General features: G+C 52.8%; 7 protein-coding genes across 7 annotated transcripts; 5 read left to right on the top strand and 2 right to left on the bottom strand.

The window, feature by feature from the left end:
- Positions 1 to 95: 95 nt before the first annotated feature.
- CDEST_12035 (Putative Lipocalin-like domain-containing protein) lies at positions 96 to 1,099 on the top strand. The gene is made up of 2 exons (XM_062928191.1): positions 96 to 557; positions 628 to 1,099. Exons 1-2 carry the CDS (start codon positions 496 to 498, stop codon positions 1,040 to 1,042), a joined length of 477 nt encoding a protein of 158 aa, XP_062784242.1. The 5' UTR covers positions 96 to 495; the 3' UTR covers positions 1,043 to 1,099.
- Positions 1,100 to 1,423: 324 nt separating this feature from the next.
- CDEST_12034 (uncharacterized protein) lies at positions 1,424 to 2,353 on the bottom strand (the record flags this gene model as incomplete). Its single annotated transcript, XM_062928190.1, has 1 exon — positions 1,424 to 2,353. The coding sequence occupies one exon, from the start codon at positions 2,351 to 2,353 to the stop codon at positions 1,424 to 1,426; it is 930 nt and encodes a 309-aa protein (XP_062784241.1).
- Positions 2,354 to 3,677: 1,324 nt separating this feature from the next.
- Positions 3,678 to 3,968, bottom strand: CDEST_12033 (Putative EGF-like domain-containing protein; the record flags this gene model as incomplete). Its single annotated transcript, XM_062928189.1, has 1 exon — positions 3,678 to 3,968. The coding sequence occupies one exon, from the start codon at positions 3,966 to 3,968 to the stop codon at positions 3,678 to 3,680; it is 291 nt and encodes a 96-aa protein (XP_062784240.1).
- Positions 3,969 to 8,353: 4,385 nt separating this feature from the next.
- Positions 8,354 to 11,197, top strand: CDEST_12032 (Putative major facilitator, sugar transporter, major facilitator superfamily). The gene is made up of 5 exons (XM_062928188.1): positions 8,354 to 9,675; positions 9,736 to 9,849; positions 9,923 to 10,324; positions 10,382 to 10,690; positions 10,756 to 11,197. Exons 1-5 carry the CDS (start codon positions 9,253 to 9,255, stop codon positions 11,128 to 11,130), a joined length of 1,623 nt encoding a protein of 540 aa, XP_062784239.1. The 5' UTR covers positions 8,354 to 9,252; the 3' UTR covers positions 11,131 to 11,197.
- Positions 11,198 to 12,588: 1,391 nt separating this feature from the next.
- CDEST_12031 (Putative glycoside hydrolase, family 28, pectin lyase/virulence factor) lies at positions 12,589 to 14,554 on the top strand. The gene is made up of 6 exons (XM_062928187.1): positions 12,589 to 12,977; positions 13,127 to 13,392; positions 13,459 to 13,538; positions 13,628 to 13,869; positions 13,928 to 13,997; positions 14,077 to 14,554. The coding sequence occupies exons 1-6, from the start codon at positions 12,696 to 12,698 to the stop codon at positions 14,436 to 14,438; spliced, it is 1,302 nt and encodes a 433-aa protein (XP_062784238.1). The 5' UTR covers positions 12,589 to 12,695; the 3' UTR covers positions 14,439 to 14,554.
- Positions 14,555 to 18,263: 3,709 nt separating this feature from the next.
- On the top strand, positions 18,264 to 19,293 carry CDEST_12030 (Putative pectate lyase PlyH/PlyE, pectin lyase/virulence factor). The gene is made up of 2 exons (XM_062928186.1): positions 18,264 to 18,750; positions 18,811 to 19,293. The coding sequence occupies exons 1-2, from the start codon at positions 18,429 to 18,431 to the stop codon at positions 19,206 to 19,208; spliced, it is 720 nt and encodes a 239-aa protein (XP_062784237.1). The 5' UTR covers positions 18,264 to 18,428; the 3' UTR covers positions 19,209 to 19,293.
- Positions 19,294 to 21,240: 1,947 nt separating this feature from the next.
- CDEST_12029 (Putative Zinc finger, RING-type, IBR domain, Zinc finger, RING/FYVE/PHD-type, TRIAD) lies at positions 21,241 to 23,271 on the top strand (the record flags this gene model as incomplete). The annotated part of the gene is made up of 1 exon (XM_062928185.1): positions 21,241 to 23,271. One exon carries the CDS (start codon positions 21,241 to 21,243, stop codon positions 23,269 to 23,271), a length of 2,031 nt encoding a protein of 676 aa, XP_062784236.1.
- Between the last annotated feature and the right edge of the window lie 785 nt (positions 23,272 to 24,056).

Below are 24,056 nucleotides of genomic sequence, written 5' to 3'. Positions count from 1 at the left end.
GCAAGGCCTGTTTTGGTATACGAACGAGTCAGCTCCTCGACCGTGTAATCTACCACGCGTAGGCCTCGATCAAGGGACACGCGTCAGGGGGGGCGGTCGAGGCAGGGTCACATCAAGCGTTCCAGACGAGGAACGACCCCGGCGATTCCCTCATCCGTTCGATTGCTTGGCGAACGCGATCCACTTTCGAAGCCATGCTGCCGGAGCAGTCCCAAGGTGCATCACGCCCGGGCACCCTTGGATCCAAGTGACCGTCGGGATGTCAGCCCCTATAACGTTAATCACCACCCATGCATTGCTTAACCGCGCGGATAGACCGACCTGTTTTGGACTCTGTTGACTCCTCCAAAGGGGCGGACTACCGTCGTTCTCAAGACGTACCGGCGTCTTAAGAATGGCTGTCCTCCCACGTTCTCGTCAAAGGCCACAGCAAAGACACATCCGCTAGTTCCCCATCCGGTTCAAAATTTGTAAAGACGTCCATCATCAGCAGATATGCAGCCTTCAGACATCTTCGCCGCACTCGCAGGGACATACACCCTCCTCAACACATCAGCGTAGGCTATCCATCCCTCGAGCCACCTCCTCCTTGATAGACGTGCCTTGCTGAAAGTTGAACCCTCGCAGTACTCGCGATGGAGTGCCCGTAGAAGACCGAACCTACGGCTCCAACCCCGTCGGCATCCTCACATACAGCAAGACCGGGTTCATGTCAGCCACACTCACGTCTACGGACCCCGAACACCGGCCAGCGAACCTCACATTCCCTTTCGAAGACGGCCAGTCGGATGCGGACTGGGCCCTGGTTGGGAAACACAGCATCGGATACGCAGGGCCATTCCAGATCAGTACCGACATCCCCGCGTCTGCAACCAACGGCCAGGTTCTCCATGGCCCTCTGACGGTAGCCAACGTCCCCGCTATGGTTGGGGCGGTTCATAGGCGGAACTACACGACTTTTGAAGATGGGAAACTGCTGCGCATTACATCGCAGAGAGATGGGTCGAACCGCGGAGAGCTATGGTGGGCCAGGCTGGATTAGTTTGAGAGTTCTTAGGTGTTGTTGAATAACCAATGTTTACCCGTAATTCGTTCGGAGCAGAGTGGCATCATGTGTTCCCAGCCCAAGGGCGTATCTTGGATCTGTCTGTTGGCGTGCTGATTTCGACAATCATGAATAAATCAACAACAAAGAACACGGTCCAGCAATGGTCGTTGACGAACCAGCAATCTATCACGCGTCAATTTACATATCCAATTGCAAAGGGTATGTGTCAACCTTTTGGATTTCAATCCTACTGACAAAAGCGTTCGGGTGCTGCGGTTGCCCCTATCCACTGAAAAAGGTTGTCACGACGATTTTGTTCACATTTTAGAAACGTACGAGGACTTTTTGTTGACCAAGATGAGACATTCAATGTATCTAGCCACACGTGTATACAGGTGTTTCCGTGTGCCAATAAGCATACAGGTTCTTGTTCCCCTTGCGGTCCACCTTGCTCTGCCTCCTCTTCTCCTCCTTTTGCACCTTTTCCGCATTCCTATGCTGAGCCGCTAGTAACGACCGCTGCTCAGCCGCGGGCAGGTGCATCAAGCTGTCCCGGTCGTTGGCGCTCATGTTGGCCATCTGGTACGTCATCGTCGCCCTCTCTCGCCTCTCCCTCCTCGACAACAGCCGTGTGTCGGGAGTGTCCGAGTTGGGCCCCTCTCTGCCGGATCCCTCCTCTTCAGCGGCCTCCGCTACGGAGTGTTCTAGTTGTAAAGCGGCGTTCCGGTTTCGACGGCGTAGCTGCGTGAAGGACGGCCCCGCTTGGGCTGTTGACTGCCTCGATATGATTTTACCCGACGGTAAACGGATCGAGTCCTCGTCGGCCATGACTGGCTTCCGGCCTGGGGATGGAGCCGTCTCTTCCGGTCCCAAGTCGTCGCTGTCGCTCTCGGCATCACTTCTGGCTTCATCTTCTGGTTCGGAGAAGTCGTAAAACTCGGAAAACTCGGAGTCTCGCTCTGATATATCGAATCTGCAGTGGCCCTTGCCGGTCATGTGCTGTTGTACAGCCTGGACGGTGGTTCTTTCCGTCCCGCAATGAATGCATTCCCGGTACCCGAAGATGACGAGATGAAGGTACTTGAACAGGGTCTCGAGGTCGACTACCAGGTGTTGCTGATGCGGGATAAATAGGCCGTGTGACTTTTGCATGTGTATCACGCTGTCGGCAAAGCTTGGTGAGGGTTTGGGGCAGAAGAGACATTGCCCTGGTGTGAATGGCTGCATGGCCACGTTGGGGGAGTCGATTGACTCCTTGGAGGATGTGGGTATAGAGGTGGTTTCCGGGCTTGATGAAAGACTCATTGCAGTTGTGACTGTTGTTGCTGCAGTTGTTGTTGTCACCAGCATGTAAGGTGGCTTGGAGGTGGTAAGTTGTCTTGATTGAGTGAAGCTTGGGTGTTGTGAGCTTGTGAAGGTGCTCAAATGTGAATGCTTTTATTGAAGATTGGGTTGGATTGAGTTGGAGGAAATGAACCGAGCTGAACTTCTTTCGATCTGTGTTATATAGAGAGTTGAATCAGGAGGTTGAGTTGGGCGATGCAAGGCGATGCAAGCGTCTGAAGTCTGTCCGGAACATGGCTGTCAGGCTACATGCTCGAGCTGGGGGGTCAGACCCACTAGGCTAGTCCACTTAGAGCTAAAACACAGCGCTAATCAGGGAAGCTCCCACTGATTACCCACTGTGGCTGCTTGTCAACCAATGAAATGTAGGTGATCAAGTATGATTCATAGTGAACAATGAAACCGCTCGACGCAGCACAGCCGGCATCACAATCACGAACGGGCAGTAGCACCCATGTCGATACCGGATGCCGCAATTTGTTGACATTCCCAAACTATCAGTGGACAATAGAAGCCCATGAATGTGCATCAAAGTTGGAGTAGCCCTCGTTGGACACACACCTGCTGACAAGCTAGACCCGAGCTTGGTCTACACCTAAGGACGAGTTGCCAATGTTGATGGCCATGTCCTTCAGATCGACGGACGGCTAAGCCCGGCCTTGGCATCAATGAGGTCCCGAGACACCAAACCATACCGAACCAGGGTATGACTGCATGGCATGTGTGCAGTGCTAGCAAACAGATGTAGGCTTGGCGGCAACGACAAAACTAACCACCGCGCACGCATGGGAGCTCAGGATGCAGATGAAGAGACTGCCGTCTAATGGTGGGCTCTTGGCCGAGTTCCAAAACCAATGGGCCTGGTGACGACATACACAGACTACCCAGGAAGACAATATGTTCATTTGACTAGATTCTGAGCAACAACTTGCTGAAAGGCCGTGCAGATGCATGATACTCGTGACTCTCTGTTAGTAAATTGTTTTGGATGGGCACACATATAGTAATTCCAGGGCAAAGAAAACTATGGTACCAGTAAAGGGGTAGGGAAAACTGCAAGATGCTGTGTAATACAAGGTTCTGTAATTTATCTATTCTACCCCAAGAGAAAATGAAGCCTTTGAATGGAAACTATAGCAGTACTTTATAGTGATACAACACCACCCTAATTTACTGATACTGCAGCCCGGACTGAAACGAAAGTTGGAGTCTTCACTGAAAGACGTTAGCTATAGCCTCTTTATTTTGTGCGATGGTGGGGACTGACACATACCAAGTAAAGCTCTTAGCACTTGGTACGACCATCGTGCGCGGATGAGCTGATGCAAGTGTCCACGTAAAAACCCTTAGGACACTGGCAACTGCCCAGCGAGGTAGGACCTCCCAGATAGGTGCACTCCAGCGCGCATCGGCTACCTGCGTCGCCGTTGGTGCCGGCCTTGCCGCAGGAGGCATAGCCGGTGCCGCAATTCTTTGCCTCAAACGTCGTGTTCGCGTCACCGGGAGGGATGGTGCCCGCAGCCGTGAGAGAGAACATGGCGCTCATGGCGAGAATGAAGGTGCTGAGGAACTGCATTTTGATGGAAAAGGCTTGATGTTTCTGTTGTTGGTAGGTCGAGAAGAGAGTGTAGCTGGATCTGTAGCGAATGTAATACTAATTGTGAAAGAGATGAGATGTGAGAATGGAGGAGTAAAATTCTGGTATTTATAATCTAAGAAACCCCCTTTTATCAATCCATCGCCGTGTGTTGATGACAGCGAGTTCTGGCAGCAACTGCATAGCCTGCTTCAATTCGAAGTACACCCGCCATCGTAGCCAATCCATTCTGCGACTCGAGGCTGTGCTACAAGGCTGTCAAGGCTGTTTTCTGGGGGATGTTACACTTAGTGATCTCGATACGGCGATGACAATGACCGCGGGAGGGAGCGGGATGTGGCAATTGACTCTCGCCTTCGCTCTCGGGCTTCTAGATCAAGCGGAGTCGCTCTGGTCCTACCAGGCCCCATAAGAATGGGTATCCAGCTTCGCTCTCGGGTAGAAGGCGCTCGCTCTCACTCAGTTTTGAAGTTGTGCACGTTCTACCCGCCGTCGGGCCTTATCAACAAAGGTGGCTTGCCGCTCGTGTTGGGTCTGGACTCTGACCCGACTTGAGACGGACATAGTCAAAGCTTCAGTTCATTTATTCGATTCAGATGTGTCCGTGAGCTTATCTTCGCATAATGCTGGATATTCTAATGCTTGCTATTGCTTTGTTCTTCAAGAGATTTCTGTGGGACTTGCGACTTGTCACACTTTCTTCGAGATGACAAAATGAAAAGTTCTCCTTATAGTTTTGACAATTCTGCCAACTATACTTATTAGAAGACCCGGAGTAAACGACCAGTGATATGGCCTGTGTACAATGCAAAAGATTTCAGTCAAAAACTTTCATAAACGCTGTTATTCATTCTTTCGACTTTAGTCAACTCATCTCAGCAGTAGGTCGCACAGTCGGCCCTGTATCCGAACAAGACAAGAAGAACTCACGTGGCCGAAATCCATATCGATGCCGCTTGCATGGGTACCCTGTGGTGATCAGTGGTACCTGCGGGGGAGGGGGAGTTTCAATGTGAGTCCGAGAAAGCGAATCAGTACTCTGTACTTCTCTTGGGTATGATCATTGATTGGAGACGAGGCTTAAGTCACTCACGCTCCAAACAGAGTTTCACATCATTCAGCTGGCTAGGTCTTCAGTAGCTTTTTGATGCAATTCGACATTTCTATCAGTTGCTCGCATTCTCAGCACTAGAAATCACGGAACCGAAATTCAGTCACACCTCTCATGACATACTTCAGACATTCGGTCTCGCTTCCACAATTTGAGTTCTCTGCATCAGTCTGCGGCAAGCTTCCAGTAGTATCCCTGCTTCTCACATCGTTCAACGTTTTGATTCTTTTTCTAGTGGCTTTCATCGTTGCCTACCGCATGTTGAGATGGAGACTGTCAAAAATTCTATCCATATGGCTTCAGATTTGCTGTGAAAGGCCAGATCGGACGACATGCTGGAAGAACAGGCGATTCTGTCGTGTTAGGACAAGCCCATCACCTTCTATGATTTCAATCAGGTGGACTAATGTTTTCCGTACGAAACGCATTGGTCGCGGATCGACTACTTGAGAGCGGCAGAGCCATTTCAATGTGGATGTGTTTGAAATGAGGTCGGAACGCTCAAGTCTCTGCTCGCTTGATAACAGCATTGCTATTGAGTGCTGAACTATTACACTCGACAAAGAATCTAGAACCACAAGACAATTCCCGCTCATTCCTGTAGCCAAGCAGCCTAACGGCCACAGTCTTGCATTGCCATGCCATCCATAGTGACCCAGCAATGTCTGTTTCCGACTTGACGCCAATGACATGAAAGTGTCGCTGGTCATGACGCCGAATTATCAAGGAAAGAAGTTGCTAAAGTCACTATACAATTTTCATGCTCAGTCTGTATTATCATGCTGGTGGCTTCTGAGCTATCCAGGTTAGTTATCGTCATGTTCTTGATTTTAGTTCGTACTCACAGCATACTGCAGCCACATTACCAGCAAGTTTGATTGAAGACATACATACCAAAGAACATTTAGCCTGCCTAAGATTACCATTGGATGAGCCAGATTTAACCATAAAGAAGACTCAATGTCACCATCCACCTGCCTCACTATTTAAGACTCGCGGTATGCCTGTATCTTTTCATTGCCATCTCAGTTGTCACATGGTGCTACTGTTCCCTACGTTCACAACGAAGCACTTCTCCAAGCCGGCTTCGCTTCTGAAGCGTGTGTTCGGACGGTTTCGAGCAAGAAAGACTCCAACGCTCCTTTTTGTTTCCGAGTTTTCGCGTGAATCATTTTCAAAATCCTCAATCTTCTTGGATTGCACGATCTATTCACTCTCGGCCAAATCTGTCAAGCATTCTGGAGGATTACGCAAAGGGACTGGGAGCTTTATCTCAGTAGGCTTTCCCCTCCTCAACAACTCGAGTTCTAGACTAGGCTTGCATTTGATATGCCAAGTCACTAGGTCTGTAGGCCCTGCCGCAGACTCCATAAGATTTACAAAAACGACTTACCCGGGAGATGTCGCAATCGTAGTTATGCACACAAAATCTATCTTACGCTCGTGCATATGTATAGAATAGGGGAGGGGCATGTTCAACTTGCATTGAAATTCACTCGACTTAAAACTGTTCATCAAGACTACCTTGGAAGCATAATAGCACCGCTCACCAACAAATCTTTTTCTGGCAATACAAAATTGATATGCAAAGATCTCCATATCTCATCAAGAACTGTTACCGAAAGGTTCTTAGTACATGTGAAACAGGACTTGGTCAAAAGCACTGGAATCTCTGCTTAGGACCTTAAACTCCATTCTGTTTGCCCACACTCGATCAATTTGTGTGCGGAGTTATACTTGCATCTGAACAGTCGTGAGAGGGCACGTAGCCGCCCAAGGGACTTCGAAGACGACATCAAACTTGCCTTGGAACATCAGGGAAAAGAGTTCACCGGTCATTGTACCCGTTGCCCGACGGACTATTCAGCCAGGACTTTCCCTCTCGATATCAGAATTTAGGCATGGTACGATCTTGGGTCGTAAAAGATTCCGGCCGACGAGTCATGGGTTATACGTCTTTGTGGCGGTCATGACGTATTCGCACATGGCCCAGTTGTGCATCATGACTCTGGCAGTATTCGAGGCTATGTGAGACGGGGATTCCTTATTTCAGTTTGCAGCATGGGAGTCAAAGTTTTGTCACAAAAGGATTTATAGAATGTCAATTACCAACTTAAATTAAGTGCGTCGTTTTAATACACAACAGTTATAGCCTGTTCTTTGTGCAGTTAACTTATTAGCTAGAGTGATTGTGGTAGCTAGGACAATAAATACAGTGAGCAACAGGACAGTCATGGCTCTTACCCTGATGTCGTGCTAATTTCCATGACCAGTGCACATTACATCGATCCCCGAGTCGTCATATCGAGGCAACAAGGGCTCTGTATGATATATCGTGTAGCAAAATGCAAGTAAAACAGGGCTCGGTGCCAAGAAGATTGGCAGGGCTGTGGCCTGTAGGGCTGAAGAGTAAGGGATAGGGTAACTAGCTTGCCCATAGCGAGAAAGCGGCCTAGAAACTGGTAGAGATGTGTGTGTCTCAGCTTCCACAACTTTATCGATCTATATCCACAGCTATCCTCCTGTGCAGTATTTCCCAAGTGCCCATAGTAGACGGATATTTGAAAGCTTGTTAAAAGCTGGCCGGGACGGCTCGGGAATGCAGACACGGGCCGGTCTCCGTTGTCGGATTACCCTAATCTTGACGGTTGCCAAGACAGGAACCCATGCGGGTAGCATTAAAAAAATTAAAAATCCATATGTTTCAGCGAATGACATTATATCATATGAACCCGTAATGGCTGGGGGAGGAATGGTGCACCCTTGGCAAAATCACGCTGGGTTCACTGAGTCACGGCGCTGATTGCTGTCTGTCAACATCGATCACCGCCAGCTCCCAGGTGCCGCCTTCCACGACAGGGTCCTAGTCTCCCAGCAGGCAGTAAGTAGTAATTAGCTGTATGCGCATTGATCCGTAATCGGGGTCTGCTGACAACGGTAGGGACCGGCGGTGGTGACCGCTTGCAGCAGTAGGCAATTCGATTCGGCCCGAATTTAGGTTGTGTCTCGAGGCAAGATTAGTGATGAGGCTGCGGAAGTGGTGACAAGTCGGAGCAGAATAGAAGCTGGTGTGAGGGGAGGGGAGAGAAGCTGAAAAGGGATGCAAAGAAGAGGAAAGGCGAACACCGTACAAATAGTTGGTACTTCCTATTCGTCACCGCCGGCCGACTGTCTCTTAACTCCATGGGGAAAGTCTTGAAAAGGGCGGTTCATCCCGCCACCCAGCCAGTCGCTCTGAGTTTTTGACTCATCCAGCCTACCTAACGTGGTTTTCCCACCACAATTCAACGGCAATATCTGTAAATTGCTCAGTGTCGCCATGAAGTCACTTTCCTACATTGGCCTAGATGTGTGTACTTTCATACTAAATTGACGTCGTAACGTGATCCGCCGCGCATCAAAGAATACAATTTTCTTCCCCGGGCTTTAGAAACCAAGGACTTTAGAACCTCTCAAACCGTCATTGATGGGTAAGTAGGGTCTCCTTTGTCCCACCGGGTGAATGTTTACCACTCCTTGCGAGTGGGTGTGCCGTCATTACAGCGAGCCGCGACTGGGGCCCGTGTGGAAGATGTCCGAAGTCGCCATTCTACTAACCCACAAACCCCCCAATGCCACAATGGAGAAGAGGAGAAGAATCGGGTCTTCGTCTGCGATATGTATTCACGCCTATTCGTCGCCCCGGGTTGAGCATCCCTTATCTCCATGGGGAAAATCTTGAAGCGGACGCGCTCCCACGGGGGGAAAACGCATCCCCGAGAAGCGTTTCGGCTTCGTCGGGTCCCCTGCGGGTGCCCAGAATTTTTCCAAGGAAACGCCTTGGATGATTGGACCGCGGCGGGAATGGCTAAGAGCCGCATCGTTATTGCCGGCATGGTTTCGGTCGATCACCGCCAACGACCCCAAGACGCCAGCAGCCGTTCTCCAGTTCTCAACCCGCGAGCCCCAGCATGCTGACTCCGGACTATGGGGCGTGGAAGATTCAGACTATGGAGATGGGCCGAATACTTTAGGGGACGACTGTGGCCTTGACTTTTCTCACAATTTTCACATCCTGTCAATCCCCCCACTGACTTCTGTCTCGTCCCCTTTCCTCGCTCCCCATCTCGTTACACCACTCGTCATCTCAACAAGCCACGACATCAGACGGCCATGGGGATTCTGGCAGTCGTCGAAGAACGGCCGACGCCGCCGTCGGTCTACAACTGGCGCATATACGCCCTGGCGTGCATCGCATCCTGCGGATCCTGTATGATCGGGTACACGAGCGCCTTCATCGGGACAACCGTCGCGCTCGACTCCTTCAAGAGCGAATTCGGCCTCGACAGGTTGTCGACGACGGAAAGAAACCTGATCAGCGAGAACATCGTCTCCCTTTTTGTGGCCGGCGCCTTCTTCGGCGCCTTGCTCACCTACTGCCTCAGCCACTTCATCGGACGCAAGTGGTGCTTAGCGATCGGTGCCACCACCTTCTCTTTGGGCGCCGGTCTGACGTGCGGCGCCAATAGTAGTCTTGGTCTTGGTATTCTCTATGCTGGGCGTGTGTTCTCAGGCTTGGGAACGGGAGTTGCGTCGGTAAGTTGTTGCTCTCGAATTCCACTTAGCACGGTGTTCCGAGCTAACTAGGGACTTTAGAACATCATCCCGATCTACATTTCAGAACTATCGCCGCCCGCTATTCGCGGCCGTCTCGTTGGTTTGTACGAACTTGGTTGGCAGATAGGCGGTATGGTGGGCTTCTGGATCAACGTGAGTTCTGAGTAGTAGTGAAGATGGCACACCGATGCTCGTCCATTGTTCCTGTTGCTAACTCAACTTTCAGTACGGTGTTGAAGCACACGTACCCTCAGGCCACACCCAATGGATCATTCCTTTCGCCGTCCAGTTGATCCCCTCCGGCCTCCTTCTGCTCGGGTCGATGTGGATCCGGGAGTCACCCCGGTGGCTTTTCCTCAAGGACCACCGCAAAGAAGCCATGGAGAACCTGTGCTGGATTCGTCAGCTCGAGCCTAACGACATCTACATTCAAGAGGAGATTGCCGCCATCGACAAGATCTATGAGACGCAAAAAGCCACTGTCGGAGTTGGATTCTGGCAGCCATTCCAGGCCTTAGCTGCCCGCCCGAAACTGCAGTGGCGATTGTTCCTAGGATGCATGCTGTTCTTCTGGCAAAACGGAAGTGGTATCAACGCGATTAACTACTACTCCCCAACCATCTTCTCAGTGAGTATCGAGCCACCTCAACTTTCACCTGATTCAAACTCACTAACGCGTGTGCAGAGCATTGGAATCGACTCGAACACCGTCAACCTGATGACTGGTATTTTCGGTGTCATCAAGGCCATCATGACCTTCGTGTGGCTGCTTTTCCTCGTCGATCAGCTTGGAAGGCGCAAACTCTTGCTGATTGGTGCAGTAACTGGATCGATCTGCATGTGGGTTATCGGCGCATATGTATGCGTCGTTGAACCGACCAAGAACCCCCAGGATCACTTGACAGGCAGCGGCTACGCGGCCATCGTCTTCTTCTATCTCTGGACGGCGGTTTACACCCCGACGTGGAACGGTACTCCTTGGGTCATCAACTCTGTAAGTCTTTTATGCTACCTCGACGTGCTGTTGCAAACTCCGTGTCTAATCCTCCCGCGTTCTAGGAATTCTTCGACCCGAACTTCCGCTCCCTTGCCGGTGGTGCGACAACAGCTAGCAACTGGCTGTTCAACTTTCTCGTTTCGCGTTTCACGGAACAGATGTTCGAAGCCATGGGCTATGGCGTCTACTTCTTCTTCGCATCACTGTCACTCCTGGCCTTCTTCTTCGCCTTCTTTCTCATTCCCGAGACCAGTGGAGTCCCGCTGGAGAAGATTGATAGGCTTTTCGAGATCAAACCGGTGTGGAGGGCGAACGAGACATTGATGGCCCAGCTCAGAGACGAAGAGGTTCAGTTTCGGACTGACGCCAAGAGCGACGCCACTCACAAAGAGCATACCGGCGGCGTCAAAGCCGGTACGGAAACGGACTCTAGCTAGTTTTATCTCGTCGCAGGAAGGTAGACTCAATCAAGACAAGTGACATTCGTCTTGGATATCGCAATATGAAGATTTTGGGAAAGCATCATCGAGACGCTTATTAAACGGGTCGGGGGATCGCAAAAGCATAATCACCGACCATCTTATCTGCATGTGAACGTTCTGGCCGTTGGCAATTGGTTTTGCTGGTCGGTAGTATGCTGTGGATGACCGAAAGGGCCGGCCAAGCGCCGGCCAAGCAACAGCCAAGCACCGGCCCCACCCGGGACCAAACCTCCGTTCGTCTTCCGTTCAGTCGCAACAGCGTGTTTGCGCCGCTAGTATTTGTGGCTTCATTCATGCGGTATCTCAACTTTGAAATGATGATAAGTGGCTTATTCCTTCTTCTATGCTTGGTGTTTAATGCACTTGACGACGTAGTTGGCTGCTTGTGTTGAATGATAAGCAGACGCAGTGTAACACTGCTCGGCCATCCAGCTGGCCCTAAGCAGCTAGCAAGACTCCTGCCATGATCAAGTCCCGAATCCATTTCCTTGTTGTTGCTGCAGAGTCTTTCTCCTTCGATTGTTCCCATCAAATGAAGCCGGAAGTTGATATGCCCTTCTCTTGTGGCCTCGTCTCGATGACTTCTAAAAACCGGTAAGAAGGCACACTACAGACGTTCTTGAGAAACAACAAATCCAATGCGAGGCATCTTCTAGAGAAGCCTAGTATCAAGCATCTGAGACTTCAGTTGCATTGGTTTATCTCAAGCAGTGAGGTTGATAGGATTAAAGGTACAACTTTTTCTCTTGTGGCCAACAAATCAGCAAGCAGCGATAGTCTTGATAATCCAATTCAAAAACAGTTATCTCTCGGATTCATGAGCTAGTGGGCCTAGAGAATGAGTCTGTCACGATATTCCACATGAACAACGGTTTTCACATGAAAATGAAGGAGGGAGAAGGGGCTTAGAATGTCGCGGTTACAAAGCACATGTGGGCGCCGGGCAGAGGGAACTAGATATATCGGCAAATTCATACTCAGCGTCCTATACTCAACGCGGGGGATATTCAATCGGATGTTCCACATTCGGCCGGGTGACCTATGTTGAACAAAATCATGTTTTCTCACTACTTCCCCCTCAACTCGCTCCGAAAGGCGGTCGTCCCCGCATCACCCCCGCCTCCGCATAGTCAACCGCGAGCCGATCGACGCCACACGAACTAGTCATAAACACGGGGGCATCCCTCGGCTCTCCGTGTGATTCGTGCGAAATCCACCCGTTCGACCGGCAACAATGCAACTTGGATGCCACCCCGGGCAGTCCGGCAACCGACGCTCAGCGCGAAAATAGAGAAATACGACCCTGGCATCGCGGGGACTCGGCTGGGATAAGACCGATTTGACGATGCTGAAGGGTATTCAACCCCCTCCATCAGCCACTGACGCTTTCTGTTAGTGAGCGGGACCTTTGACACTCGGGTTTCCCTCGTATTCGGCCAATCCAGCAGGTTTTCTGTACACAGCTATCGTACTACCGTCGTCGTTCACACCTGGAAGACCTTGAATCAATCAACTTCATCATGCACGGTGCCTGCGCTGTCGGTGTTCTCTGCACTCTACTTACTTCGGTGTTGGGGGTGGCTGCACAGGAAGAGGGTGGAGAGCTCGTGGGACGGAAGACATGTATCGTCGCAGCCGGCGGGAGCAACACAACCGACGACGCGCCAGCTATTTTGGACGCATTTAAGAAATGCGGCCAGCATGGCAGAGTCGTGTTTGAGCCCAAGACATACCATATTAGCTCGGCCTTGAACGTGACTTGGCTGGACGACGTTGAAATTGACCTCCAGGGGACTCTATTGGTACGTTACACCGTCATGCGCGCTCCCCAGCTCTTGGGAGCAATATGCATGTTGCGCCAAGCCAAACAATACCAAGACTTCTTTTCTCTCCCTCTAGATTTGATGGTTATCTGCTGACACGAGACCTGTGTCAATCTGTTTTTCTGCAGTGGAGCACCGACATCCCGTACTGGCTTGCCAACTCTTTGGACGTCGGATACCAGAACCAGTCTACCGCATTCATCCTTGGCGGGAACAACGTCCGCGTCAATGGCCATGGCAAAGGCACCTTTGACGGCAACGGCGATTATTGGTATGACTGGATTCGACAACAGCCCAACTCGTCCAACTACCCTGGTCGCCCGCATGCCATCACACTCAACGGGCTGAGAAACTCCGTTGTCAAGGGGGTGAACTTCTTGAGAAGTCAAATGTGGTGGGTTTCAGTTGAGGACAAGGCGAAGGGGGGGCGTGTTGTTTTGGCCCACTGACCTGAGGGCAGGACCATGTCCATCATCTACTCTCACAACGTGGTCCTTGACAGCATACTCGTCAACAACACTGGAAACCGCTTCCAAAGTTGTGAGTTCAAACACACACACACACACACACACCCTCCGACCGAGGGTCACCCTCGCGTGAATGTTTACCCGTGTGGCTAACGAGGACAGCCAACACGGACGGCGCCGACACGATCCGGTCGTCAGGCATCAAGTTCAACAACTGGACCGTCTACAGCGGAGACGACAGCATCTCCCTCAAGGCCAATAGCACCGACATCAGCATCACCAACTCCAAGTTCTACAATGGGCTTGGCATCGCGCTCGGGAGCATCGGGCAGTACAACGACCAGTTCGAGACGATCGAGAGGCTGAACGTCGAGAACTGCTTTTTCGACAACACACTCCACGCCGTTAGTCCTCGCCCCAATCTGCCGACTCAAGACTAGTTCCTGCTAATCAAGACCCAAGGTCTACTTCAAGACTTGGACCGATGATCAAAACGGCTACCCTCCGAACGGTGGTGGCGGCGGTCTCGGCTGTGAGAACCCCCCCTCCCCCTGACAAGACTCGAAGTCCCGTCTACCACGTCTTCGTTGGCTGACCTAAACCCTCGACAGTCGCCTCAGATATGTCCTTCAAGAATCTCACCGTCTCAGGCATGCGTGGCGCCGCTTTCTCCATCTCCCAGTGCACCCGCTTCCGCGGCGCCCCCGGCGTAGGTAACTGCACCAACTCGCAGTTCCAAATCCGTGATGTCACCGTCCGCGGCATGACGGGCACGACCAAGTCTGCCCGCGTAGCCAGCCTCCAATGCAGCGCCGTCGCACCCTGTACCGACATTGGGCTCTTCGACGTCGACCTGCGCTTCTTGAACGGGACAGCCGCCGCGTCGTACTTGTGCGGCAACGCGGCAAGCCCGAGGGGCTTCGAGTGTACCGGCACGCCCTGTGTTGGAGGGAGCGCGACGGGGGAATGCTGAGCGACAACGCGTTGTGAAGGGGGCTGTTTGGCTGGAGATAGAGGAGGAGGATTTCCAGTTGTGAAGTGACTAGACGTCATTCACGTCACGTTGCGAGAGGAACTTATGCTCCGGCGAACCCGGGGGGGGGGGGGGGGGGGGGGGGGGGGGGGGGGGGTTGGGGGGGGGGGGGGGGGGCAGAAACGCGGTGTAACAAACCACCGTATGGGACAGAAATCCCGCACTACAAGTAGAACCCCACGGTGAATTATTGTCCCTTTTGGAAAATCTGTCTGTTGAAACCTGTAGTCATGGAAAAGCTGAAATGGGCTGCCTTCTCTGACTCAACGCCCTGTTCAATAAACAAGTCTGGAGACTTCACTGCAACCTTCGGTAAAAGTCGTATGGAGTCTCTCCCTCGTAAACAAAGCATCGGTAGTTCCCTCCATCGTCGGCAACACAGGCCTTCCTAATCCAGTTCTTAACCATTCTCTACAACTCCCGAGCCAATGCGAGGAACGGTTTGACAACCAGTCTTTACTGCCGCCCACACAGCATGACTCGTGCGGAGTGGGTTGTCGCATGTCGGCCCGGAACTATCGCGAGGCCGCGATCTCTTCTCCTGATCACCGCCAAGCACGATGCTCCCGTGCGCTCTGGTCTGCAAATTGAGTTTCAATATAGAGAGCTTGGCACTTTGCATTCTGAGTACGTTGAAACAAGCGCGGTGGGATTGTTCTTTCCGCAGTGCTGACTCGCAGTTCGGAGGAGAAGTCGACTAGGGGGGAGGGGGAAGATCACACCACATACAAGTACTTTTCTGGGCACGTTTCTTCTACTATATCCATAGTCTTGAAGTCCGATAGAGTTCGGCGCCGGACCCTCCCTGATCGGGACGGAACGCGGAAGCGTGAACTTACTCTCCTCTTCCTGAGAGCTCCAGGGCCAATTTGTTTACAAGCACCCAAGTGTGGAAACAGACGAGGGACCTCCAAAGTCCAGACTCTCAGGGGACTACGCAATCTCGTCGGACTAGGCGTTGCCGCTAGGCAGCTTGCGGTTTGTGAGGCCGGTTCCCACATCCCGCAACGCCTCCTCACGTTTACCTAACGGCCACAACGTTGGAATTAAGGAGTTTGTGGATGAAATGAACTTGAGAGATTTCTCGCCGTCTGCTGGTACTGGTCAACATGGGGCAGTTGTCTTGATATTCTCAAGGTTGCAGTGTTGGTTAATTCAAGCCATCCCTACCTCGGCCGAGAGGTTGCCACTTACCAAGTCGAGGAATCCAGATGCGCATAGTACGACTTTGGTTATATGGCTTATTTGGAGAGCGCATAGCGCGGGCAGCTGCAGTGTTGCACTCAGTGTGCCTAGTCTTAGGGTTTGAGGAGGCACCGCTTAAGAATTTTTCCCTTCCCCCTTAACCACCTCCTATCTTACTTTACCCTATTGCGAAAGACTTGGAAGACTGTCAGAATTCAGTCGGTGCCTGAACACTCTGGAATCAAAGGGGCTGTCGATAGATGGGAAAAGGAGATGGATTTCCATCAATGAGTTGACGGATCCACCAGCATCATGGCAATCAAAGGGGGGGGTTTGGCGCAATGCCAAGACACGGGAGATGCTGTTTCTCATGGGCAATCCGACCAATCTACTATCGAGAAGTTGTCAACGAAGTGCGGTGAGGTGCGTGGCATCATTCATGGTTGCTGCGCCAAGAGTCTCAATGGGGCATTAGTCTCGACGCACATTGCTTGACTCGGGGCTCTTGGCATTGTCCGTCCAATTTCACCAAGTGTGCAAAGAGTTGGAGAGACTTAACTAGCCTAGCAGTAACACCGACCCCCCAGTCTCTTCGTCTCCATAATAAACGGAGAAAAGCACCGAATCCATACCGTGGTGCCGGAGACCTCCACGTCGCCCGGTAACTGATAATGATCTACCGAGACAGACGAAGGACAGAAAAAAAAAGCCCCGGAAATGACCCTGCCTGCTTCTCTGCCTGCCTGTCTGTCTCTCCGTCTCGTTCTGCACCCATGTTCACACACGCGGGGAGTCGTGGTCACGGTACTTATCCCCGGCTCCTGGACTCTCCTGTCGTCTAGTTAATTCCCCCGAGACGCCAAAAAGAAGCCTGCGGCCTGCCTGCCACACGGACATGCATGCGCCCAAAGCAAGCTACTGTTTAGGCTTAAATTTATGTCTCCTGGCGCGCATGCAGGTTGGGGATATTCTGCTCGCCTCGTGATCCGACCATCGGCCAACATCATCCACGTTGTTCGGCCGCTGTCCTCAATCCCGCTGATATCAGATAACCCAGGGGCCTTGCTTGCTTGCTTGCTCATGTGCTTTTTTCCAGGAGACGCCCACCTGCCCATTCTGGGCAATATTTCGACCACACACACGCCGCTCTCATCGAGACGCTTTCCTCTTGGAGACCGTTGCCGGCTTACACCTCCTTCTCGGCCAGGCTCCCTTTGGGCGATTCGCCGCGTTGTGTGACTCCGCCCCCCTTGCTATCTGCTGTATCTCTGCTACTAGACTTGCCAGACCTGCCAGACCTGCCAGACCTGCCATGCCGGGACTGGTTCTGGTCTCTGCGACTAGCGCGCGATGCACCCCAGCTTCGCCCAAACCTGGCGGTACTTGGGACGTGGGGCCCACGAAAATGGATCCAGGCGGTCGAATGAGAGGAGGATCGGGACTTTTAAAGACCGCTTTTCCATCTATGAGCGAAAGACGCCAGACTCCAACGGGGGGACAAGGGCAGCAGGCTCTGTCACATTTGTCTATCTATCCGTGCCTAGGACTAAGTAGCTGCTGTTTTTCGTATCCACACCCAGCGATTAGCACACAGGGAAGGGGGCTGTGCTCTCCAGAGCTTCTCCATTGCTGTGTCCCCCTTACCCGGTTGTGTTGGGTAGATTATCTGCCAAGCCCTACAAGAGCAGCACGGCTTAGCCATCATGTGCCCTCATTGGCATGCAGCAGCAGCGGGATATTCACGACGGTATCCGCCACGCACGAGGGCAGCAGGCGGGGTGACTCTACTTCGCAGTCCGTCGCCCCCAGAAGTCGAGTACCTCGGTACTGTGATGGCAGGGGACTGCAGACTACCGACTTTGTGAAGGACTTCCACAAGCATTATCACTTATCAAGAGATATACAAAAATGTAAAATATAAAAAAGAGAATAGGAAAAAACGGCGTCGGCGTCTACACCGACACTGGAGGCGTTGGATACCGCTTGGTTGGAATCATTAGACGATGTAAAGTGACAGTCGCTCTCCGAAGAACCCCGGACCTTACCCAGGGTCAGAAAGGACTACCAAACCTCCTCCCACAAAGGTATTTCCGAGCATCCCCCTCGACTACCGGGACCAGGTTGGCGGCTGTCGGGTCCAGGGATTGCTTATTGGTGGGTTGATGGGATCACCCTCCATAACATACACTACGTGACCGGCAAGGATGCCAGTTGGGGAGGGGGGGGGAGCGAGCATCGCGGTGGCCATCGACGGAGTCGGGCGAGGAACCCGACGGTGGCATTATACGTGTACTGCGTAGTGCGTTTTGTTGACTTTCTTCTGTGGGATACCGGCGGGTGGTGTTGTTTCGGTATTTCCACCAAGGAGATTCCTTGACCCTTGGCCCTTCTCATCAACCTGGGGCGGAGATGATGGACGGTTTGCTGGTTTGCTAGTTTGCTGGCGACCGGGTGTTGGACGTTCTGGACTCTTGACGATCAATGTGAAACTCCCTTACCGCGAAGTTCCTCTTTGGGGAGAGGCTCGTCCACTTTGAGGTTATCACGATAGACGAGAACCAACTCGAAAGACCATAAATACTGTCGGGATTCCCTCGACCTCTAAACTCTTGCTTCTCATTCCTCACCAAGCTCACTCAGGACAATCCTCAACCGCCTCTCTCTATCTCTCTTTTTTCTCCTTCGGCATTTTGCAACGCCAGCCTTCCTTATCAAGCTTCCAAACCACCCTTCATCCTTTCCAAGATGCAGACCAAGATCTTCGTTTCCGCCATGCTGGCCTCCGTCGCCACGGCCCAGACCCTCAACATCCCCACCCGCAGCGGCTCCATCGTCTCTCTGTCCGCCCCCTCCGTCATCTCGGGATCCAAGGACTTCGCCAACAAGGAGTTTGACCGTGGCCGCGCCTGCAACACCGACGACGACACGGGCAGTGACTCAGCCGTCTTCATCCTCGAGAACGGCGCCACCCTGAGCAACGTCATCATCGGCGCCAACCAGCTCGAGGGAGTCCACTGCAAGGGCGCCTGCACCCTGAAGAACGTCTGGTTCCGTGACGTCTGCGAGGGTATGTCTTCTCTTCCCTTTGCTGCGTTTTTCTTCCCCGTGTTCTAACTCGTGTTCCCAGACGCCATCTCCGCCCTCGGCAACGGCAACGTCCTCATCCAGGGCGGTGGCGCCCAGAACGCCGCCGACAAGGTCGTCCAGCACAACGGCCGCGGCACCGTCACCATTGACGGCTTCACCGTCGTCACCGCCGGAAAGCTGTACCGCGGCTGCGGCGACTGCACTAACAACGGCGGCCCCCGCAACGTCATCGTCAAGAACGTCAAGGCCAAGAACGTCAAGGAGCTTGTCGGCATCAACTCCAACTACGGCGACGTCGCCACCATCTCCGGAACTTGCGGCTCCAGCGTCCCCAAGGTCTGCCAGGAGTACAAGGGCGTCAACAAGGGCAGCGGCAGCAGCTCCAAGGTCAGCACCACCGCCAACTGCAAGGGCCAGACCTCCCTCTCTGCCTGCTAAGCGGGCCGGCTTTTCTCGAGGCCGTCCTTCTCCTTGTCTCGCAGCTTTTCTTGAGCGTGGAGTTTCGAGGGAATAACTCCTAAATGAGCTTGTCTTTTCTTCATACATCGTAAAAAGTCGAGCCGGCCTCGGCCCGGACGGCTTGATGACTTCTATGTACATACCTAGCTTGGCTTCATAGCCCCAATACATACTACCGTTGATACCATTTAGCCTGAGCTTGTTTGAAGTTGACATAATGGAACATCGTCCGAGGTGGCTACTCACTAGCAACCAATTGACGTCCTGGTCGAAGCCACTCGTTAAGTAGCGGCTCAAGTGACCTCTTTCACTCATGTTTGTTCTTGGTAGCTAGAGACTGGAGTATTGTTGCAAAAACAACACAAGTATTCTGATATTGGAGTTTGTTTGTTTGTGTACAACATGACTTGTTTGGACGCATCTCACAAACTTGTGTGACTGTCCGACTGTCTGCAGCCCACCGAATGCAATGGGCCTAAGAAACAAAACATTCTTTCTTTGTTTTCTAGCCTGCGCTGTACATGAGACATGAGCACACGAGTCAGCTTCCCACCGGTTTATAGCCCACGTCGGCTCAAAAGGGTAGTTATTTCTACTAACTGTTCCTGACCACTTCCTATCATCGTGATCCTTACTCACGATGAAAACTAAATCAGCTGTCAACCCTATTTCATTCAGCTTCATCACTGGAAAATGCGCCTAAATATGCTATATTTCCTCCACCTTAAACATTTAGTCTTATTACGGCATGCGGGAGCTGAAGCCACGGCAGTTATGCTGTTCTCTTTTGATAACTACTTGGTGTTCTTGCATCTCATCCAGCTTCGTGAAACTCCCCTACATGATCCAACCAAGGGTCGTTCATCAAGTAGTGGCCACTTGAAATGGGGGCTACTGAGACCACTTAGATAAGGAGCCGGACGTAAGCCAAGTTCAAAGTCACACAGATAACCACCACAATATTTGATCCGGAGACAGCTTTACTCTGACCGTTGCGGCATCTGAAAAACCGTAGTGCTCCGGACCCGTTCCTCTGGGTCAATTAGCTGAAGATAAGATCCGTCACTCATAGACCTCTAGGCAGCCTTCAGACTGGCCAACTAAGTTGGCCAGTCTAGCGGTTCGACGAGCCAGGTTCCAGACCACAGCCCAGTACCCTGTTGGCTTCGTGTCGTTAAACTTTTTTTGGTCCCCTGACTCGACTGGCTCGAAGATGGTCGTGGTTACAAGCTACAGCCCATCGACAGCGGCTGAAGCCCAGAGCGATAGCCATGACATTGTTCTCGCAGCAGCAACAGACTCACGGCTACAACAGCAGTGCCTGAAGCCGCCAACTTCACCTCACCAAGAATCAAAGCTTCGAGTTATCATATGGCTGAGAACCAACAGGACCTGATCGATCGCGTCCATAAATTGCACTCTCCTGCCGTCATACAATATCCATACCAACATGAGGTTCCCAGAACGTGCGAAAGTGCTGTAACTATACTTTGTCGATGCCGGGAAAACCATTTCCACTTTCTAATGAGGGGGGGCAGCAATATCGTCTGTTGGAGCAGAACCGCCCTCACCTCTACTTCAGGCTAAACCATGGAAATGTTTTTCACGATCTCCTCGACTCAAATTCCTCGAACCCCGGGTCACCCAAAACCTTCTTCATGTTTTGGATCTGTCCCTAGGGCTAGATGTGATCGTGGAGGGGTCCATTACGGTCACTCCTTTCTCCGATCGCTGCCTTTTTGCACAGAAAAGTCCCATCCTCTCCCCCAGAGGTGCCATCATCTTTCCCAGATTCCACACACTATTTCACTACCGGCTGATTCTCTCTCATCCCCTTGATCACTGTATAAATATCACAGACGCCTGAGGCGGTCGATCACGTATAACGAAACATCGCCCATCATCCACTCTGCCTTGATTCTACGATAGTTTCTTCCTCATTTTCAGAGACACATATCACCCTTTCACTTCATTTTACAACCATCCTTCTCTCGGATAACATCTCGTCACCATGGCTGCTGTTCGAGGCGACACGATCATGGACGAGGGCACCCCCTACACCATCACCTCTCCTCTCCAGCACTGCCAGCCGAAGTCTCCCCAATCTACCAAGAGCTTCAAGGACAAGCATCTCTTCCAAGGCATGATGAGGGCCGAAGTCCTTTTCGGAGCCGGCGCTGAAGTCGCCGGGATGACGCTCCCTACAGACTTCACAGCCGTCCGCGTGCGGGATCCCGTCGGAGTTGTCACGTTCAGATACGTCATGAAGCGCGTAATGGCATTCTCTGCCATCAAGCCCGGCCACCACACGGTGGTCGCCCTCCTCAACACCCTCGAGGGCGTCCGCCACTTGGAAATCGCCGTCGACGACCGCCACTTCGCCCGGAACTTTTGCAGCGGCTTCGAAGCGCTCGACGAAGTCAACGGTAGCAGCTACGCTCCCAACATCGAGAGGATCGCGGTCCCCTCCTACGTGCCCCGCAGTCCCGTCTCATCGCGTTACATGTCCGCCACAGACTCGGCCACCGTCCGCCTGACGTGGCGGAAGCCGACCAAGGAGGCGGTGCTCGTGTACCGGGACGAGGCCAAGGCTCAGGAGCTCAGTCGCCAAATCTTCATGGGAAGGCCTAAGACCTTCGGGCCCCATGTGCGCGCCCTGGTGTTCGACATGACGACTGGGGAGTTCGCCGTCCATCTGTGGGTGCTGCCTCTGCACTTCTCCCGCAAGGACATCACCAGCCGTCTCCCCAAGGAACTCATTCCGGACAAGATCATCTGCACCGAGCCTCGCGGCTACGGGCTCGAGGGGGAGGCCAGGGAGATGGAGACAATCGTGCGTCAGATGGAGCGCATCGGGCCCCTCGCCTCGGAGCCCTGCCGCGAAGGCGTGCACGACTACCGAACGGCGGGCTACCAAGCACGTTTCGTGGACGAGGCGGACGCTCGGCGCGCCGTTAAGCAGTTCAAAAACACCATAACGCCCTTCGACCGCAAGGAGATCATCAACGTCGAGCTCCTCTTCACGACAACGTTCGTCTTCCCCGCCGTCTGGGCGGGCTTGTACACACTGCTGGCCGAAAAGATTCGCCTTGTTTACCCCAAGGTCGGCCTCGAGCTCAGGGAAGACGCCGCCTCGCGCACCCTGGTTTTGAAAGCCGTGGGCGAGGATCCCAAGAGCATGGCGGGGATGAGAACGGCCTTCGAGGAGACTCTAGGCCTCATGAACGAGTCCCTGGAGGCCGGGGTCCGAACGGTCGAGGCCCGCTTTCAAGAAGCTTACCCTACTTTTCGCCTGCGAGAAGGCGAGTACCTGGGCGAGCTCGAATGCCCCATTTGCATGGAGGAGCCGACAATCCCTATCCGGTCCAACTGCGGCCACGTCTACTGCAAGGAGTGCTATGTCTCCCTGGCACAGTCGGCGGCCGGCATCGGCACAAACGGGGCCATCAAGTGCTTCGGCGACGAGGGGACATGCAAGAAGCCGTTCCCTATCGCCGAGCTCCGGGCCATACTCCCCGGGAAGTGCTTCGAAACCCTCCTGGCGTCGTCCATGAGGTCTTACGTCTGCTCCCACTCGCTCGAGCTCCGCTTCTGCCCGACGCCGGACTGCCAACAGCTCTACCGGCCGACGCTCGCGGGGGCCAACGTCAACGCGGTGGCCCGGTGCCCGGACTGCCTCGTGGTGGTGTGCACCGCCTGTCACGCTCCGCACGACGAGAGCGTCTTGTGCAGCGAAGGTCAGGAGGAGGACGACAACGCCGAAATCCGCAAGGCCCTCGGCGTCAAGCCCTGCCCGCAGTGCAGGACGCCCATCGAGCGGTCCGGGGGCTGCAACCACATGGAGTGCGGGGCCTGCCACACCCACATCTGCTGGGTGTGCATGGAGCACTACCGGACCTCGGCCGAGTGCTACGGCCACATGGCAGAGGCCCACGAGGGAGCGTTCGCCGGCATCGCTGGAATGGACGTCTATGGTGGTCTGATTGAAGAGGATGATTTGAGAGACCCTGCCGTGCAGGCTGTGCTTGCCGCCTGGGATTAAGGGGGGTTGAGTAGCTTAAGTCTGCTGGAGTGTTGGGAGATGGATAACATTGCATCAAGTCACATGGTGGTGATTTCGGCATGTTGCCGGGAAAACATGGAGCTTGGGGCGTTTCTGGCAAACTGTTTTGGGATACTGGACTACAGTCTTTTTGGATTAGATACTGATCTTTGAGAGAATACAAACAGAAGCCATCAACAACAAAGCTTCTCGTGGTTCTTGTGATACGATAATGAGCTAGAGCTTGAACTTGGAACACAGCGACTTGTGCGTATCTGCTGTCCCTCGACTGACATCAAAACGACCACTCACTCACATGGTAAACACGTGCATAGTAATTTGAGCCTTGTGATATCGAGGTTTGGCATCGGCTTTATTATGTTTTATTGCATGTGTGTGGGCTGGCTTCCGGCATCTTGTCTTCCCCTGAAGTTTTGCCAGCAGGGTTGCGTCGAAAAAAACCGTCTATCAGGGTTCTGTTCTACTTGTCCGGTCGATAAGAGGCAAAAGAACGGCTCAAGCTACGAGGACAAGCAGTATCAACACACCGTCGAAATCATATCTTGCTTGCACTATGGAGAGAGTCATGAAAATAAGCTTTTAGGACATGCTGTCTTTGTCTCCGAAGATACGGGGACACACAAGTGTTAAGCGGTTCAATCAATCAATCAATTCAATTGATGTCTGCACTCTGTACATTGACGGGCTGGAAGGAAGAGCGCGCGGAACCCTGCCGCATGCTTTCCCGGAAAATCTCCGCTCGCCAAGCCGCCACACTCCGCAGA

Source organism: Colletotrichum destructivum, chromosome 8 (assembly GCF_034447905.1).
Source record: "Colletotrichum destructivum chromosome 8, complete sequence".
Lineage (NCBI taxonomy): Eukaryota > Fungi > Ascomycota > Sordariomycetes > Glomerellales > Glomerellaceae > Colletotrichum > Colletotrichum destructivum.
This window is presented reverse-complemented; position numbering and strand designations above follow the sequence as displayed.

Coding starts and splice junctions, on each gene's coding strand:
- CDEST_12035 (XM_062928191.1), top strand. CDS start 496: ATGCAGCCTTCAGACATCTTCGCCGCACTCGCAGGGACATACACCCTC. Junction 558..627: donor ACCCTCCTCAACACATCAGC/GTAGGCTATCCA, acceptor GAACCCTCGCAG/TACTCGCGATGGAGTGCCCG.
- CDEST_12032 (XM_062928188.1), top strand. CDS start 9,253: ATGGGGATTCTGGCAGTCGTCGAAGAACGGCCGACGCCGCCGTCGGTC. Junction 9,676..9,735: donor TGGGAACGGGAGTTGCGTCG/GTAAGTTGTTGC, acceptor TAGGGACTTTAG/AACATCATCCCGATCTACAT. Junction 10,325..10,381: donor ACTCCCCAACCATCTTCTCA/GTGAGTATCGAG, acceptor ACGCGTGTGCAG/AGCATTGGAATCGACTCGAA.
- CDEST_12031 (XM_062928187.1), top strand. CDS start 12,696: ATGCACGGTGCCTGCGCTGTCGGTGTTCTCTGCACTCTACTTACTTCG. Junction 12,978..13,126: donor ACCTCCAGGGGACTCTATTG/GTACGTTACACC, acceptor GTTTTTCTGCAG/TGGAGCACCGACATCCCGTA. Junction 13,539..13,627: donor TGGAAACCGCTTCCAAAGTT/GTGAGTTCAAAC, acceptor TAACGAGGACAG/CCAACACGGACGGCGCCGAC.
- CDEST_12030 (XM_062928186.1), top strand. CDS start 18,429: ATGCAGACCAAGATCTTCGTTTCCGCCATGCTGGCCTCCGTCGCCACG. Junction 18,751..18,810: donor GTTCCGTGACGTCTGCGAGG/GTATGTCTTCTC, acceptor TCGTGTTCCCAG/ACGCCATCTCCGCCCTCGGC.